The sequence below is a fragment of the Lissotriton helveticus genome, chromosome 2_1 (genome assembly GCF_964261635.1).
Source record: "Lissotriton helveticus chromosome 2_1, aLisHel1.1, whole genome shotgun sequence".
NCBI lineage: Eukaryota > Metazoa > Chordata > Amphibia > Caudata > Salamandridae > Lissotriton > Lissotriton helveticus.
In genome coordinates this window covers 1,179,614,076-1,179,633,866 of record NC_136059.1, presented here as the reverse complement: position 1 = coordinate 1,179,633,866, position 19,791 = coordinate 1,179,614,076, and the positions used below count along the sequence as shown (strand labels likewise).

At 45.0% G+C, this 19,791-nt stretch overlaps 1 protein-coding gene across 1 annotated transcript in view; it reads right to left on the bottom strand.

Annotated features, from left to right (window-relative positions):
- The window catches only part of LOC144820225 (uncharacterized), a 129,888-nt gene extending 111,252 nt beyond the window's left edge, over positions 1-18,636 (bottom strand). Inside the window, exon 1 of the mRNA XM_078677827.1 lies at positions 18,525-18,636. Coding sequence (XP_078533953.1) covers positions 18,525-18,636 — 112 coding nt within the window. The remainder of the gene's footprint in view (positions 1-18,524) is intronic.
- Positions 18,637-19,791: the final 1,155 nt, after the last annotated feature.

The window sequence follows — 19,791 nt, the reverse complement described above, 5'->3', positions numbered from 1 at the left end:
AAAACAAAAAACGAAGCACGGCTCCCACGCTTTGTTGTATTTAAGCCCCCGGGTGGGCCAGGTCCCGGGGGCACTGATAAAAATGTGTTGGGGGCCTCCAAGGCTCCCCAAGCCCCAGGGACCACCAACCCCCTGGGCTTTTATTAATTATTTGCGGGGGTCACACGGCCCCACATGCCCCGGGGACCGCCACCTTCCTGGGGCTCTAAGGATGTGAACTCGGGGGTCCATTACAGACCCCCGATCCCCGGGGACCACCACCTCCCAGGGGCTTTGGAGCCCTTGATGGACCTGGTGACCGCCACCCCCTGCAGTGTCTCGGGGTGCCCACCCACGGGACACTGCTGTTTGCTATGACAGGGCCGGAGTCTGCGGCTCCCGTCCTGTCATAGCAAACTGTGGATAATCGAAATCACATTGCTTTTCCACAAGGGGAGCTGCATATAAGCAGCTTCCCTTGTGGAGAAGCAGTGCTGGCTCCCGCAGGAGGCGGGGAGCCAGCGGGACCGAGGGAGCATTGGGACTCCCTCCATGGTCCCCAACAGTCCCTGGGGCCAAGAGTGGCCCCCCTCCATCAATAAATATTAGTAAAAAATTTTTTAATGAGGCCCAGCCCCGGGGAATGAGGGTCCCCGGGCCCACTTGAGGCCTTAAGAGGGGGTCTACGCAGCCCCCATCCTTTAAAAAGTATTTAAAAAGTCAAAATGTGGCCATGCCCTGGGAGATGGGGTCCCTGGGCCGAAATTGGCCTCGGGAGGGGGCTGAGTGGCACCCTTCCTGCTTTTTTTATTTAAAGCAGGCCCTGGGGATGGGGTCCCCAGGGCCCCAAATCATTTAAAAGTAGGGGGGCCAGACAGCCCCCATGGAAAAAAAAAGCCGGCATCGCGGATGAGGCCACGCCCCTAAGTGCAGCAGTCGCACCCCCTGGCTCGTTGTAGGTGGGAGAATTAATTCCCCTTGAATACTGGGGGTCCCTGAGGGCCAACTAGCCCACCAGATACCTCCAGTATGCGCCAGGGAGCAGCATTGCAGAGAGGTGTAAAACGGACCGGTGCCTCTGAACACCTCTCTGCAACTCAGCTTTGGTGAGTGGTGCACGGAGGGGGGGGCCCTGACATACCAAGTGTGCAAACAGCCCGAACTCCGAAACGAAATTTGGCAAAAAGGTAGCCCTTGGTTCAGAAAGAACTCTTTTTGTTAAATGGTGTAAATTCGTTCAGTAGTTGCTGAGAAAATCACATTTTAAAAAATAGTGATATCTATGGCCGCGCAGAATCCGCACACCCTCCCGACCACGAGCTTTATGCTAATTGGCTGTCAACACTCCAAACCAGGAAGTGTTGGCAGCCATCTTGTGCCTCGATAGAACCGAAGCACAAGAAAAGAAAAAAACAAAAGCGCAAAACACGAAAAAGGGTCATGATAGAAACACCCTGACCCCCTAGGCCTGCTTGTGGGACCCCCAGGGCCCAAACATTTTTTTTTTTAATTTTAAATCGCGGGAAGCGCGGAGGATCTGCGGGTCCGGCCGTGAAAAAAAAAACAAAGGGCGGACTTCTGCGCTTCGTTAATATTTAGCCCCTGGGCGGGCCAAATCCCGGGGGCAATCTTTTATTGTAATGGGGGGCCCAAAGGGGCCCCCCACCCCGGGTTTTTTAAACATATTTGCAGGGGGCTCACAGCCCCCCCAGCCCCAGGGACCACCACCCCCCCGGGCTTTTGAATTACATGGGTGGGGGGGCTCAAAGGCCCCCCCAAGCCCCAGGTCCCACCACCCCCCGGGGCTTATCTAAAATATTTGCGGGGGCTCACAGCCCCCTCGCAGCCCTGGGGACCACCCCCGGGGCTTGTTTTAAAACAATAAAATAAACCTAACCTGTGTGGGGGGACTCTAGCCCCCCACACACCCCGGGGACCGCCACCTCCCCAGGGCACTAAGTATGCAAATTAGGGGTCCATTACGGACCCCCCAGCCCCGACGACCAACACCTCCCTGGGGCTTTGCTAATGTTGGGCCCTGTCATGGCCCTGGGGACCACCCCTCAGGGCTGGCTCCTGCAGTGTCCCAGGGTGCCAACATCTAGGACATTGCTTCCGTCCTGCCATAGCAAACTCTGCTTTGGTATTTGGAAGAGAGTGCAGGAAACCTGCTCTCTTCCAAATACCAAAGCAGAATGCTTTTCCACACGGGGCGCTGCATCTTAGCAGCTCCCCGTGTGGTAAAGCAATGCCGGGACCCGCAGGAGGCGGGGAGCCGGCGGGAACGCGGGGCTATTAGTTGCCCGGGAGGGGGGGCCACGCGGCCGTCCTCCCCAATTATAAATCCATTATAAAAAAATGTAAATAAAGGAAAGACCGGATGTGGTCCCCGGGGCCATAAATGGCCTGAGGAGAGGGGCCACGCAGCCCCCCTCCAATAATTAATTTTAAAAAATTGTAAAAATGGCCATACCTCGGGGGATGGGGTACCCAGGGCAAATTATGGCCTCGGGAGGGGGGCCATGCGGCCCCCTTCCAAATAAAAAAAATAAAAAATAGGGGTCAGGCCCTGGTGGATGGGGTCCCCAGGGCCAATAAATTAGGGAAAAAAGGGGGGCCACAGAGCCCCCTTCTTCAAAAAAAAAGTTTAAAAAAGACCGGCATCGCGCCGGAGGCCCCGCCCGCTCGCCACGGAGCTGTGTTGTAGAGTGTTGTAAAAAGGGGAGTGGCCTCTGAACACCTCTCTGCAACGCAGCTCTCTGGTGCATACTGGAGATACCTGGTGGGCTAGTTGGCCCCCAGGGACCCTCAGTATTGAAGAGGAATTAATTCCCCAACTTAAAACGCGCCCCAGGGCGTGTTTGCAGACATGTCATCTCAGGCCCCGCCCACTTCCTTCACCATTGTGCAAACGCGCATTGGCGAGTTGTATGTTGGGGAATTAATTCCCCTTCAATACTGAGGGTCCCTGAGGGCCAGAAATCCCACCAGGTACGTACAGTATGAGCCAGGGAGCTGCGTTGCAGAGAGGTGTTCAGAGGCCACGCCCCTTTTTACACCTCTCTGCAACGTAGCTCTGTGGCGCTTACTGGAGGTACCTAGTGGGCTAGTTTGACCCTAGGGACCCTGAGGATTCAAGGGGACCTAATTTCCCAACTTAAAACGGCCACAGGGTGCGTTTACACAGTGGTGAAGGGAGGGGACGGGGCCTGAGGTGACGTGTGCAAACACGCACTGTTGTGTGTTTTAAGTTGGGGAAATAATTCCCCTTCAATCCTGAGGGCCCCTGGGGGCCAACTAGCCCACCAGGTGCTTCCAGTAAGCGCCACTGCGCTGCGTTGCAGAGAGGTGGTCCAGGTCATGCCACTTTTTACACCTCTCTGTAACGGCGCTTACTGGAGGTACCTAGTGGGCTAGTTTGACCCTAGGGACTCTCAGGATTCAAGGGGACTTAATCTCCCAACTTAAAATGGCCACAGGGCGTGTTTACACAGTGGGGAAGGGAGGGGAGGGAGCCTGAGGTGACATGTGCAAACATGCCCTGTGGCGCATTTTAAGTTGGGGAAATAATTCCCCTTCAATCCTGATGGCCCCTGGGGGTCAACGAGCCCACCAGGTGCTTCCAGTAAGTGCCACTGCGCTGCGTTGCAGAGAGGTGGTCCAGGCCGTGCCCCTTTTTACACCTCTCTGCAACGGCGCTTACTGGAGGTACCTAGTGGGCTAGTTTGACCCTAGGGACTCTCAGGATTCAAGGGGACTTTAATCCCCAAATTAAAACGGCAACAGGGCGTGTTTGCACACATCACCTCAGGCCCCCCCTTCCCCAGTGTTCAAATGCGCCCTGTGGTGCGTTTTAAGAGGTTGTTTTAATCCCCCTGCCTATTATGTACTAGGGTTTTACAGAGGAGGCCATGGTAATCACAGGGGTACCGCAACGCATAGTGTTCCCTAGTGTATGTAAGTGTTTTCACTGTATTCTAAGTGTCTTTTAACATAGCACTGGCTCTAGGACTGGTTAGTTAGACTCAGTTACCACCAGTACCTGTCTGAAAAAGTAGAGGGTACAGGATGATTTTGCAACAAGGCTTCTATCTGCTCCTCTGTTTGTTTTTCCTGCACGCTTCATTATTCCTGCACTTTTCTTCGTCTTTGAGGACTTCTGTTGCTTCTTTCTGCATTTCTTCTTTTTCTTTCTGTGCGTTTTTTCTTCTTTTTTCACATGTCCTACCTCAGTAGGCATAGTTAGAAACTAGCATTTAAAAAACCTTTGAAATTCACTTAAACAACATAGGTTTCAGTCACGTTAAAGTTAAAAATTAGCGTTTAAAAACCTTTGAAATTCACTGTAAAAAACATAGGTTTCAGGCACGTTATAGTTAGGAATAAGCATTTAAAAAACCTTAGAAATTCACTGAAAGAACCATAGGTTTCAGGGATGTTATAGTTAGCGGGACATTTCACTCGTATAAAACCCTAGAAATTCCCCCTTTATAGTTAGTTCAGCTAACTATAACTTGCGTGCCCGCAATGCACTGCTGATGACGTCACATATTACATCACCCATGACATGGTCAGTGACATCACTCATGATATCACTGATGTTATGATTCTATATTTTTAGGTTTTTTATGTTGAAATACACCACTACAAGATGGCGGCCTATGACGCCCACGTTCGTTTCGTGCCCTTTGTCACCGAGCGTCTATACGTCCTGTAATCCTTGTTAACATCATATTTATTAAGGCGATTTTCATTAGGACGCTGCACTGTTAAAACAGATAGAGGTTTGAAATTTTACATCTTTTTGTGTCTAAATACGCGTTCATAATGCAAGTATAAGATGGCGGCCATTGCCTTCGTCACCAAGCGTCTCCGCGTCCGGTAAGCCTTATTTCTGAAGGGCGGGGCGCACTCTCTGAACAGAAGGAGACAGCACGCTCCGCGAGCAAACTCACGGTGAGGAGTAGGATATCCGGGTTTTAGGGGGCCATACGGTGATCCTTTGGGGCAATGTTTCCAGTTTCCGTATCACGCTAATAGAGGGGTATTGCAAAACATGCAAATGTGATCGATAGATTTAATATACCGCTATCGAACGGGTGGCTTGCCCACTTCCAGCATTTTTGGTACGCCAGCAGAGGGCCTTTATAAAATAAGAAACGAGATTGTTGTATTTAACCTAAAACCCTGGAAACCTCTACTCCATTTAATGCAGGGTGCAAAAGAGATGACCTCCATATACTGTGCACATGAATATGATAAACGGTGAAGATATATGCACTTTAGTTGTTACTAGGGACATATGAGCAGCCTCACGAGAATGGTAGGCGGGCTCACAAAATGTAGACACATTTGAAACACACATGTCGCTGATTTCATATGACAACTGTGTTTTTGAGAATGTAGACCCGGTTGTCCTATAGTTACAGCGAGTGCTTAGACACCGAGTCACTCCAGAAGCTTTATGATGCCTTACGATTACCTTTGGCCTGAAAAAGCTTTTAACACATGAATGCGTTGCATTACCATTTCAGACTGTGTAGAAGGAATTTAGCCTTCGTGAGCGCAGTAAATGGGCCAACTTGCTTTTAAACAACCAAAAAGCGAGTACTGCTAATATTTGTGTCTTTGTGTTGTTTTGTCTTTCTATATGTGTGTTCTAGATTGATGATCACAATCGTATGGGCCAAGATTGCATTTAAGAAAAACTCACGTCAGGAGTAGTACGCTAGGCCCATTTCCCTCGACAGCTGGTATGAGTGAAGAAAGCTGCTAGAGGGTAAATACCGTGAATGCGGCAACTTACATAAGGTTTGGAAAGGTGGCATACTGGGTTTTTAATGTGTGTATTATTGTGCTTTCCTCTACTTGACAGTTGACACAGAACGAAGTGTCCAACAGTGGTGCGGTGACAAGGTGTGTAGCCCTGATGAATTTGGCGAAACCTTTGAGGCAGAGAAACATGTTGGCGATAGGTAATGGTATGCGATGTTAGCTACCAGCCTTTTTAATTCAACAGACCACGCCTGATAATCAGGAATAAAAGTTTGCGAATAGATGTGCCTGTTGGTTCTAATCACATTGTTTTGTCACTAGCAGAGCTTTTGTGCACGTTTCACTTCTTTGGTTTTTTGTTTGGACACATTCTCGTTTTTATTTTTCGAACTGAATGACGACCAGTGATGAGAAAAGGGGCCCAGTCTGGTGAGTACCTGCCAGTTGCCTCGAGGGTGGTGTTCCCGTGAGGTGTCATTCATTTCGCCACACAATTTTTTTTGGTAGATACATTTTTTACAGAAATTTCTTTTGCCAAATTCCACCTTTATTTGGTGGATGCACTGTGTAGATTGAGTTTTCAGATATCCCCTGGTGTTCTGTGTAACTGTCAAGAGATGTTGGCCAATATACCACTCCTTTTTTTTAAAAAATTGTTAAGGTATTGGACGTATTGCAATAATACCCCTGAAGAAAACGATAGTAGATAGGGGAGTGCAACAGTGATCACTGACATGAGACTGATCTGGTGCAAGGCATACTGACATTATTTACGCCAATAAGACAGGGTTTTGTAGTTATTGATGTTTTTTGAGTGTTCTTTCTTTTCCCTCTGAGCTCCTCTTTGTGATAGATCACTGATGACACCTCAAATGACATCACTGATGACATCATCCTTGTGATAGAGTGGCAGACCTCCTTTCACCCTAATATAACCTTTGATACACACATTCAAAAATAGAAACTAAAATTTTCAAAACAATGGACATACCAATACCAGTTACAACGACCTATTCAGTAATTCCAAGATCTACATACACATCCACTCATTCACCAACAGTCCTATACAGTCACTCATACATGTACTCACTCATCATATGTACTCATACACCTATATATCCTGTTACATACCGCCACTCATCCATAGAGTTACTCACACACATAGCCACTCATGCTAACAAATAATCAAAAATCCATTTACTTGCATATACAGTTATACACACACAACCACACTCACTTCTACAGAAATTTACACATACTTACTCTTTTAAACAATCACTTATAGAAACACATACGTATTCATACAGGAACTCTTCCAATCTCTCACTCTCACATATACTCACTTACATACACCAATACTCACATATACTAGTTTATAATATATGTAGTTACTTATAAAGACATGATTGAGACAGTCATTCACTCACTAACACACCCATATACACACTCATCCACCCATACAGCCCTGCACACATGCTGTCTTCAACACATACAAACAGCGACTCACTCATTCATGCATCTATGCACTAAGTAATAAACAGACTTTCATCACACAAGGAGTCTTACTACTATGTACTTGCTACATACCCACAGCACATGCACATAGATAGAATGTCAGGGCAGAAATCTGAGGGTCACACAGAATCTCTGTTTGGGACACCTGAGATTATCTATCTGAAGCCTTCATCACATCCTCTTCTGCTCATCAGAGCCTTCTTAGGAATCTGAGCTCCCCTTTGCTGATTGCCATAGCCCTCTGACTCCTTTGTTATCTATTTACCATTTTCCTGACACCAGCCATCTGAATTTCTCAAATCCTTTTGGCCATCATTTACAGAGTACACTCATTTTCACCAATCCACCTTTAAATTCCTCTGCCAAGTTGCAGTCCCTATGCTCTCAGATCCACCCTCAGACTACTCTGCCAGCATCAGACAGTATATTCTATCACTCAGAAGTCAGAGTGTAACAGTCCCAGCTTTTTATTCACTTTACATGTTCTGCTTTTTTAGCAAATACTTACCAGTTCTATTGATGGGCTGAGCAGGTGGGGGTTTCTAGGGGATGGCAGCTTAACAAGCATGAATAAGAATCATTTAAAAAAGGGATATCCTATTACATGTGGCCTAGACTCACATAGGTGTCCTCCTTCTCCCAGTCTTCTTCCTTCTCTTCCAGGTCCTTCTGTGCCTTTAGTCATTATCGTCCTCCCAGTCCTGTTCCAAGTCCTCCTTTTCTGGTATGTTTTGCTTATTCTGATCTCTCTAGTTCACCTACTCATCCCCATCTGGTCCCTGGGCTTAACGGGTCTAGTCCACCTGCTCCTGACTTGACTAGTTCCCCGGGCCCTCCTTTATAATTTCATAATACTCTTGGCCCTGGTCATCCTGCTCGTATTGGTCCTGGACTACTTTGTCCACTTTGTCCTGAATTACCTTGTTTAGGTCATCCTGTTCTTGGCCACCCGACTTGGCCATCATGCCTTCCGTCAACTTAGTCTTCTTTAACTCCTTGTCCTGGTATTTCTTGTGCTGGTATGCCAGGTCCTGATATGCCTGTGCCTCTGTGATTGAGATTCCTTTTCACTTTCATTGTGGTCCCACTGGTCCTCTTTACCCTGGTCCTCTTAGCTCGTGTCCTACTTGTTCAGTTTGCATGGCCATTTACTCTTGAGTCTTCATCCCTATTCTCCTAGTCTTCCTCACTCTCAGTCTGGTTTACCTAGAAATGGTCTTCCTAGTCCTGGTGCTCACAGTCTGTTTTCTTTTCCTGGTTCTACACCCACTAGAATGTGATCCTTTTGTATCTAGTCCTCCATGTTTGGGTCTTTGTATACCTAATCCTCTTGTTTCTGGTCCTCCTGGACATTCTGAACCTTTCAGGCCTCATTTTGCTAGCTCTTTCCTTTTCTTTCCTGCTCCCCTGGAACGTCGTACATTTGACCTGGTCCTTTTGATCCTATTACACTGCTCATCTGAATCCTAGTACACCAGTTCCTTGTCCTGCTTGTCCCCACAGCCTACCTGGCCTCTTGTTTCCTAGCCCTGGCCTTCTTAGGACTTGCTCTCTTAGCCCTTGTATTCCTGGGTTGAATCATCCTTGTATTTCTGGACGTGATTAATTGTCCTGTCCCCTTAGGCTTCCTTACTCTGGTTGGTCTGGTCCTCATGATCTGCCTCACCCTGGTCCTGCTACCCCCAGGTCCTGGTATGTCTGCCCCACATGGTGCTCTAGGACCTGGTCCTATGACCACGGTCCACCTGGCACTCCTAGGTCTGTTCCTGGTTCTCTTGATGCTAATCCTTGCAATCCTCCTTGATTGGTCTTGGTCCTCCTGGTATTCTTGTTACTGACCCCTCACTTTCCTTGTTCATTATGGCCCCCAGTCGTATTAGTCTGGATCTGATCTTCATAAATCTGATCCTGAACCTCCTGGTCCTGGTCTTCCTGCTCCTTGCCCTCTTGCTTCTATACAAACGTATCATGGACTTCCTTTATCTGGTCCTCCTGGGCCTGAACATCCTGTTGCTCATCTTCCTGACCAACCTGTTCCTAGCCCTGTGGCCTGAATCTCTAGGCGGTGATCATCCTGGTCCTGATCCTCCTTTCCTTGGTACTCCTGGTCCTGATACTCAAGGTTGTGAACCTCTTTGCCCTAATCTTCCTGCCCACCGTAGTCCTTTGCTTCCTGGCCCTCTTAGAACTTTAGAACTAGCGCCTTGAGACCCTCCGGGTGAGTAGTGCGCGGTATAAATGCCTATGATTGATTGATTGATTCATGCTGACTCTGGTTGTCTGTGCCCCTGGTCTCAGCTACCTTGCATTCCTGGGCAAGTTCATGCTATTTTTATCTTTCATAGTCCTTGTCCTTTTCGAGATTTTGCACCCATTGTCCCTGATCCTCTTGGTCCTGCTCCTTATAGTTTGGGTTAACCGGGGCCTATTTCTTCTGGACCTAACCCACGTGTGATCCTAGTTTTGGTCTGATCTTTCTTGTACCATTATGCTTATCATAAACTTTGCCTTTTGCCCATCATGGCCTTTCTTGGTTCCCTCAGCCTGGCCCATCTGCCCCTGTTCCTTTTGGTCATCTTGATCCTATCACCTTGTCCTGGTTCTCCTTACCATCAACCTCCTAGTCCTGGTACTGCCAGTCCTGGTCCATCTTGCTTCTCGTGCTCTGGAACTTTTAGTCTTTGTCCTCCTAGTTTGGGTTGCCCTGAATCTGATCCTTGTTCATTTAGTTCTACTGGTACTGCAGGCCCTGATCCAGGTCCTCTTGATCCACATTCTCCTTGTTCTGGTCCTCCTGAGCCAGGTCATTTTAATCCTGGCCCTCATGACCACCATAGTCTAGTCCGCTTAATCTTCCAGAATGTGATTGGCCTTCTTACATCAGATCCACCTCACCCTGATCCTGCTACTTATAATGTTTGCTCTGCCCCATTTGGCAATCAGAGTGTTAATCCCATGAATCCTGATCTTCATGATCCTTTTAGCCTTCTTTCCTGTCCTCCAGATTATGATCTGTTTGGTTTACCTCGTCCTCTTACTAGGTCTTATGGGTGCCCATGGTACTGATCCCTGGTCTTCATAGTGCCTGTCCTGCTTGCCCTAGTATCCTAAACTTACTGCCAATTGCCCTTGAGATCCTGATCTTCGTAGTCCTCTTCAATTTGGAATTGATCCTCCTCGCTCCCCTGCTCCTTGCCCACATGGTTTTGCAATAACTTGTCCTGTCACAGATCATCCTAGCCGTTCTGAGTGCTGATGTTCCTTGCCCTCCAGTTCATGCTAGTCTAAGAACTTCCTGGCCCTGTACTTCCTGGTCCCGGTCTCTCAGGTCATCAATTCCAGGTACACCTGCCCCTTGTCCTCTGGATCCTGGATCTCCTGATTCACAGGCTTCCAGTCCTGGACCTTTTCGACCTCGTCACACCAATTCACAACCATCAGCCCTCCTGATCCTGCTCTCCTGTTTCAGCTAGACGCCTGGTTTACCTGTTCCTAGTCCTTTTGATCCTGGTCCCCCTGGTCCATGTTGTCCTGGTCTAGGGACTGGTGGTCCTTTGTCTGGTCCCCATGCATCACGTCTTCTGGTGCTTGTCCCACTTTTCTGGTTTTCCTAGCCCTCTAGTCTCCCAGTCCTCCTGATCCATACTAGTACTACTAGTCCTTCTTTCTCCTGGTTTGCCTGTTCTACCATGTTGATATCTATCTGATCATGATCCCTTGTATCATAGTCGTCATCCCTACTGTTATTTTGGTTCATGTCGACCTTGTCATCCTGATTCCCTGTGAGTCTGACCCTCATAGACTTTCTGATCCTCGTGCCACTGAGCGTGGACTTCCTGGTCACATACATACAACATGGTCATTCTGATCTAGAGATCCTAGTCCCGATAGCCCTAGCCCTTTCCAGTTGATGTCTTTTCGATCCTGGTTCATTGGCTTCTGGCCTCTTGGACCTCCTTGAGCTGATCTTTGTGGTTTGGGCCCATCTGTGGCTGATCCTTATTTCCATTGGTCTCCTGGTACTGGTCCCTTTTTGTCTTTGCACCTGGGTATACCTCTTCATAGGGCTTAGCCCTCCTTGTTGTTATGTTCCAGGACCTTCTGTTTCTCCTACCCCTAGTCCTTCTTTTCCTTCGGGCTCTTGTCTACTGGGTCCAGATCCCTGTTTCACATCGTCCTGGCCCTATTGGTCTTTCTCATCCTGGTTGTTGTCCCCAAATCCTGTTTTACTTCTCCTGTTCCTTCTCATCTAATTGTTCCTGGTCCTCTCTGGAATAGGTAACCGTGGTTCTCGTTGATTAGGTATCTCTGGGCCTGGTTCTTCTTGACCTGGTCCTCGTGGCTCTGGTTGTCCTAGCCTTCCTGGTAGTGCACCGTCTTGCACTTCTTTTCCTTCTGGTCCACATTCTCCTCCTAGTGGTCCTACCATTTCCTTCATAGACCACAAAATCTTTAGTCAGATACAACCTCCAACCTTGCCACTCAGATTTATTTTTCATTCCAGATTACATTATACGATACAGTACTGCCAAGGACAGAAATGTGGGCTCAGTAGAGATGTAACATTGCCCACTTAAAACACTGCTTAGCGTGTTAAAAATTAAAATTACCATTCAGAAAATACATTGTGTGGATGACTAAAATGTCAGTGTGTCTAGGTCTAAAACCAACTCTGCTGGGTGGACAGTAGGAAAAAGTGTTCATTCAGCAGGCAGCTGAGTGAACTACCCAGAGTCATTACTTACCTAACTCTTGCTTTCACTTTCTCCCATTCCTCAGAAGTCCCATTACTGTGTCTTATTCTCATTACCTCCTGCAAGTGTCCCAAAGTAGTGTGACCCCCGAGAACTAATTATCTCCTGTAAGTATCCCTCCATGAGAGGCCAGAATCAAGCTATCTCTCCGCTTTCCCTCTTTGGTGCTGCTGGTCGACTGCTGATGTTTTGTCATTTTTAAATACTATGCAAGCACACCACCCCCCTTAAAAAGAAGCATTAAGGTAGCACAAGGCCTTCCATACGAAGCCCAAGACATTCTAGCCCTCAAAAATCATCAAAAGGAGGATTGTAAACATTAATACAACTCTGTAATCGCATTAGTGAATAAAACATGTATGTAATATGCTTTAAAACCACATTCATTAATATTTACAGACAGCCAAATACCACTAGACTGCAGTGCAAAATATCTGTGTGCCATAATCTGGAGTTCCCAAAAGAGAAGTTTCATTCCTGCATTACGTATTTGAATATTAAAATAGCATAATGTTTGTATTCATAATTGATGTTTCTGTTTTTTAATCTGCAAACAGTTTAGCTTAATCCATACATTTACCTTTACACAGACTTGTAGATTTCTATATGCACTTACTTTCAAATGCTTCATACATGTTGCATCCCCATTACATGATGGCCACCACCCTATCATTGCCTGGAGTCACTTTTTCTTCATGGCCGGCTAAATTAAGACCTCCTTAGTACTATTTATCTGACTGCAAGTCAAATGTGTGCCAGAGGTTGGGTAAAAAGCAAAGATTATGTACTAGTTGTCAACTAGTCATAATATCGAATTAAAAATACAGAATGGATAAAATATCAAGTTATTAATATCGAGTGGACAGGATATCGACTTGCAAAAATAGAGTGGTTAAGAATATCGACATGCAGGTAAGAAATATCAATTTTAATAATATCAAAGTTAGTAATATCGATTGTCAAAATATCGTTGTTAAGAATATCGATATTTTTGTGTTTTGTATGTTAGTATTTGTGTTAAAAGTATGTGTATATTTTGGAATGTGTGTTCGAATTTTTTTAAAGTTATGAATTTTATGTTAATTAATTAATTAATTTTTTACGTAATTTAATTCCATAGCGGGTTGTGGGTTTATAGGTCAATAGGGTGGGGAGTAATTTAATTATAATATATTTCTTGAGAATTATTTAGAATTAATTAGTTATATGTTAATTACTTTTTGCGTAATTTAATTTTGTAGCGGGTTGTGGGTTTATAGGGGAATAGGGTGGGTAGTAATTTAATTGAAATTAATTAATTATTTTATTAACTAATAATTCAGTACTTAATAATTTATATTGTTAATTAAGCTAATTAATTCATTAGTAATTAATTAGAATTTGATCAATAATTAATTGATAATCATGTTAATGTATTTATTAATTAGTACTTAATTAGATATTAATTATTAATAATGAATTTGTAAATATGTTAATTGTGCACTTTTTTGAGTGGGTTGAGGGTTGATGGGGGAGTAGGGTGGGGAGTAATTTAACTTTAATGTTATTTTTATTATCTTGTATTTTTTTTATAATATTTATTAATATTTATTTTATAGTGTTAATTGTGTGAATTAATTTAGATTTGATGGTTATTAATTGTATTGTTAATTGTTATTACTTAATGAATTAATTGTTAATTAAATATGTTTATTTATATTTTACAATATTGTAGGTGACGTTTATAGGGGACAATGGTGGGAGGTAAATTAATTTTCAAAAATTCCCACCTGCTATCCAACACTTTCCCTACTGTTGCATCCACTGGAGTGGGAATAGGTATTTTTACCCACCCGCTATTCAACACTTTCCCTACTGTTGCCCTTGATGGAATGGGAATAGTAATTTTTACCCTCCCGATATCCAACACTTTCCCTACTGTTGCACTCCCTGGAGTGGGAATAGTAATTTTTACCCACCTGTTATCCAACACTTTCCCTACTGTTGCACTCACTGGAGATGGAATAGTCATTTTTACCCTCCCGCTACCCCAACACTTTCCCAACTGTTGCACTCCCTGGAGTGGGAATAGTAATTTTTACCCACCCGCTATCCAACACTTTCCCTATTGTTGCTCTCACTGGAGTGGGAATAGTAATTTTTACCCTCCCGCTATACAACACTTTCCCTACTGTTGCACTCCCTGGAATAGGAATAGGAATTTTTACCCACCCGCTATCCAACACTTTCCCTATTGTTCCACTTGCTGAAGTGGGAATAGTAATTTTTTTCCACCCGCTATCCAACACTTTCCCTACAGTACCACTTGATGGGAATAGTAATTTTATCCACTACGCTATGCAACATTTTCAGTATTGTTATATTTATTGTAGTGTAAAATATTATTTAACTTAACTTATAATATATAATTTATTTTTATATTTATATTATCGGTTTATTTATATATATATGTAATTATATACTAAATTATGTTTTTATTATTTTCTAATTAAAAATATTGATTATTCTTTAATATTAAGTTAATATATAAAAACATTATATTTATAATTTATTAATTTTCATCTTTTTAAATTATTTTTAAGTATGTTTTACTTAATTACATTTATTATTTCATTAATGTTATATTACTTTTAAGACATTTTAAAAAGTCGATATTTTAGCAAACTATATTATTAACAACGATATTTAGGATTCGATATTTTTCTACTTACCTGTTTGTAGATAGGAAGTCGATATTCTGTCACTCAATATTTTTACCTCGATATTGTGGTAGGTCGATATTCTTCTCCTCTATATTCTGTCAGTGATCCGTACTAGTTAGCCTGCCGCCTTCTAAATAGCCACTTTCTTTTAATATAGGTCTGACAGTTTAATAATGGGAGAAAAAAAATGAAAGTCGTACTGAAATCTTTTAACGCATGTGGCTCCCGCTTTAGTGTGTTAGCTACCTTTGGTGTACCAGTCTAGTTTGTGGGACAGAATCATTTGATATTCCTTGTGATACTGTAAATTGACCTTTACCTATTTTTTGTGTTTGGTTGTTCTGCTGCTGTCCATGTTGTGCCTTTACTGTGTTGCGAAGCTCAGTATAAAACTTTCCATGACACAAAATAAAAAAATTATTCACATTGTTATTATTTGTTTTAATGCATTATGTGAGTGAAGGAGTAAACCCTTACAAAATATGTGAGCTGAGATTATTTTGTTTTCATGTGTAAAATGTACTACAGGGCTTTGTAAATATGTTAATACATAGTTGAGAAATGTATCCATGTCATGTATATCACTTTCAGACAATTTTAGCCAACAACACTTGGGGGCCTATTAGGATGGCAGGCGGACTTTCATCCGCCCGCCACCCTAGCGGTGCTGGGACCGGCGGCCAGTGGTGTGACGGTCTCGCACCGGCAATTAGGATGCCACCGCCGCGGTGGCGGTGGCATCCCCCATGCACAACATTGTGGCGCTGGTGCTCACAGCACTGCCAGACACAATGCTGTGGATGCACTGTGTGCATTTGCAGGCACAACGTGGCAGGCCCGCACGGAGCCTGCCACGTTTTGCATGCAAATGCTGGCGGGTACCATAGCCATGTGCCGCCTCACTCCCCAACATCCTGGGGGCCCGGAGCGGGCTCCCAACCCAGGAATCTGCATGCCTTGCCTCCACGGAAAGGCTGCTTCCTGCTGGCGTCCTAACATGGTTGGCGGTGTCTAGCAGACACCGCCACCATATGCAACCCTTTTCCGCCCGGTCGACCCGTCGACCGGGCGGAAAAGTGGCAGACGATTTCCCGTCCGCCACAGTCCCCCCCCACCATCATGATATGGCGGGGGAAATGGGAGGCGGGCAGGGGTTGATGTAGGGCGGATCGCCACCGCCATGCGGGCGGTGGTTATCCACCCAACATCATAATAGACCCCTAAGTATGCTGGAATTTGGAGACCATAATGAGAATCTTAAAAGCAAACTACAAGCCCCAAAATGCAACTTGCTGTTGGCTCAAAAGCTATGAACTGCTGATGGTATTTGTCATAATGCCATTCGGAAGTCTGGTGAAACACAAAATTAAATTTAGCGCCTGCCTATGTGCCTTTTTTCTTGTAGGCAATAATGGTTAGACAGTCCAGTTGGTAAGAGGGCAGAGATAGCCTCTTAGATGCAAATAGGAGCATATTGCTGCTAACGTGCTAACATAACAGCCCTTGAAAAACATGCAGGGTATAAAAGATTTTATTTACAAGAAAAAAACAAGAGCATCGGCAGCTAGACATGTTGTGAAAGAGATACGGAAAAAGGAAAAAATGTACTGACACTCCTGTTCAAGAGGACAGTTTGGTGGGACTTAGCTGGAGTCCTTTAAACTCAGTGTGATGTTTTGTACAGTTGCAGCATGTACTGCCAGCGAGGACCACGTGCATGAATGCACAGTGGCCATTCTAGAATGTTTTTTCTTCATTCCATATAGCTAAACAAGGCTATTGACTTTTTCGGTGCTTGTGATGCAATTCGACAAGCAATGGGGAGCCAAAGCACAACTAGCAGCCAGCAGCAGACACAATGCCCAGGAAGCAGAGACAACATGGGGGGGGGGGGGTCAGACTAATCTGGGGAGCAGTAGAGAGGTTACGACAGGTGACCACTTAAAGCCCCATGTAACCTTTTGCGAAATGCATGGCTTTAAGGACAGCCTACCTAGCCAGTGGCAACTAGTAAAAAATGCCAAACAGCCAATGGCTGATGAGGGCTGGCCATAAGCTGACTTCCTTTGTATTGTATATATATGTATACTTGGTGTGTACTTCGGTGGAAACATGAGGTCCCAGAGCTTTCTGGCAGATATTTGTACTTAGAAGAAACAGAGGGCCATAATAGCAAACTGTCAATTATCCTGTTGGTCGGAAAATCCTGCCCCAAAAAAATACAATCTTACACAGTTCCCTTATAGTTCCATATACAATGCAGAACAGTACAAAACAATATCTTTTGTACTGTACTTTGCTAAAAATGGACTAAGTCAAGAAAAAAATATTATTAACGCTGCAGGTTCATATTTTCATGAATCTTTTTATAAGTTCATCCTGTGATATATCTCTTTAGGATGAATACCTCGAAGCAATGTGGAGGTAATGCACTTTTGGAAGTACTGAGCAGTGCTTGCTAAGCAGACATTCTGGAAGGCTAAACCATTACTTAGCAGCTTCTTCGCCCCAGACTATACGCCACTGTAATTATGCACATATAAAGCATATGTTTAATGAGAAAAAGCAGCTGAGTGGGGTTTCTTCGTGGGATATGTAACGTGGATGCTCAGATGGAAAAAAATGCAATTTTGTTTACTTTGACATTTTAAACAACTTGATAAATCAGGGTTCACTGCTCATTCTTGGCAATGGGAGAGAAAGGTGGGGGTGGTAGAAGCGGTAAAAGTAGAAATGTAGGGTAGAGGAAGACTGGCACCAGTAAACTTCCACTCAGGGCTTCGAAGGAAGTTTGAAGCGTCAGTGACCCTAATATTAAAAGTTCTAGAACGCACTTTTCTGAGAATAAAATTATGCTGCTTGCTGCTCTACTTTACAGTTGACATGCACGAATATTATTAGGCGAGGCCTAGAGCCTAATTTAACATTCCCAGAGAAGGCTGCACTGAAAGCCGAAAGCTGCCCTGACAAAAATGTCCAAACCATACTGCAGGAACCCATGCATTAAATGGGGCCACTGGCACATGACAAACTGTCCTGCTAAGAAAGTAGGCTCCAGGCAGCAGCCCTACTGGGGATATGCCAGAGTGACAGAATGGCCAGTCCGGCCTTCAAAATGAAGCACTTTTATGCAGGAAAATATCATGGCAGTGAACAAATTAACCCCTTGTGCTTAGACTTTACTGTTTGACGACTGCTCACCGGAGGGTGCACGAACCCTTGCAAGCTCTAGCCTGGCTCGAGTCGCATGCCTGGTCTGGCTCGAGCCCCATGCCTGGTCTGCCTCGAGCCGCTTGCCTGGGTCTGGCTCAGCTCGAGGAAAAACAAGCAGAGCCTTGCCCAACCCCCACAGTGACCCTTTATTCCCGGGTTGCTACGTCACATCAGCACCACAATGCCCATGTTTGCACACTCCTTTTTCCTTTTGCCTGAAATGTATCTCACATCTTATTGCAGATGTAAGATACATTTCAGACATGTATGCACTTTGCAAAGGGTGGTGGGGGGTTCAAGTTTCGCTGCGCCACTGCTTAAATGCATAACTCGGTATTCGCACAATCAGCCCTGTTTATCATAGTATCTTGACTGCACATTCAAAAGATTATCCTTCTCTCACTCGAAACATCAGTGACATACCATATCAAAGACGGTCTATCTGCTTATTAATGTAATTCAAAATGTTAACACCAAGCACAAATTAGCTTTTAGCCGAGCTTAAACTTAATCCACAGATGACTACATAAGGGGTACGTGTGCGAACTGTAACCCCTGACATGGAAAATAACAATATAAACCTTACCTTGCTGTGCCAGGGCCACGAGCCAGAATGAAAGTACGCAACAGTAAAAGGAAGCCGACGGTCCGCAGTCCTTTGTTTTCCAAGCGCGAGGCCCCTTTAGGAGCGCGCCCATTGCTGCACAGGAGAGCGCCTGAGTGGGGCACCTGCGCCGCCGCCGCGCGCCGCACCTCGCGCGCATTTGCATGAAGTACCACAGAGAGAAGGGAGACGACGAGTAAGGACAGGTTGGGGCTTAACTGAGGAAGCCGCACGCCTCTTCTGTGGGAGATGCTACTGCAGCTCACTGATACCGGTTTAAACAGGGAACTTAAACGTCGGCAGCTTCAAAAGCCAGGTTAAAATAAACAGCAGTGCAGCAAAAAGTTATATGAAGGGAGAACTCATTTTCTTTTGTGACACAATGTTGTAGGAGGTATTCTTTTTGGTGATTTGTAAACATATAGCCGGTTAATTAGTGTTCAGCCCTCATTGTGGCTATCGCAAGAAAATGTACCAGTAAATTGAGACTAGGCCAGTCTAAAAGTTTCATTACACCAGCATAATATCAAGTAATTTCCACAATTTCGCATTAAGCTCGTTAGTTGAAATGCATGAAAGTATACTTTTATGCCACGTCATTTTACGTTCGATCAGGGGAAACTCCTATTGTGGGAGCACAGGGCAAAGTGAACGAACAGACCTCAAGCAGTTGCTGTTCACGTCATGTGAGATGTAGCTCTAGTTAGCGCAAAATGGGGCTATTTACAAGCTTTTGCACCGCAGAAATTTTGGGCCGCCGGAGCCACACTTATTTGACGCTCAGGTGGAGTAATGTGCCGCAGCCTATTTACAAGGCCACGCTAAGCCACTTTGCCCGGCTTTTCATGGCCTTGTCAATATGTGTCCCTTTCATGTAGAACAATGTGTGAAAAGCGTGTTCCATGGGTGTTGGGCTTCCACACAACACCTATGGAATCTGAAGCATTACCAGATTTACGAGGAATCATAAACCTGGGAATGTATCAGATTCTAACTCCACCCCACGGGTGGCGTTAGGGAGGCGAAACAAGGAGACATATCCTTATATCTCGTAGTTTGTTTCCTTTTTCTATGTGTGATACATTCTGCAGCACATATAGATAGTGGAAATTGGATAGTGTAATTGTTTTGGTGCAGGAAGGTGCCCCTTTCAGCACAAAAGCAATCACCCCTACAATTCAATCACCCTTGAACCATGGCACAAGTGTATACTACTGTGATGGGTGCACTTGTGCCAGGCGCTGGTATG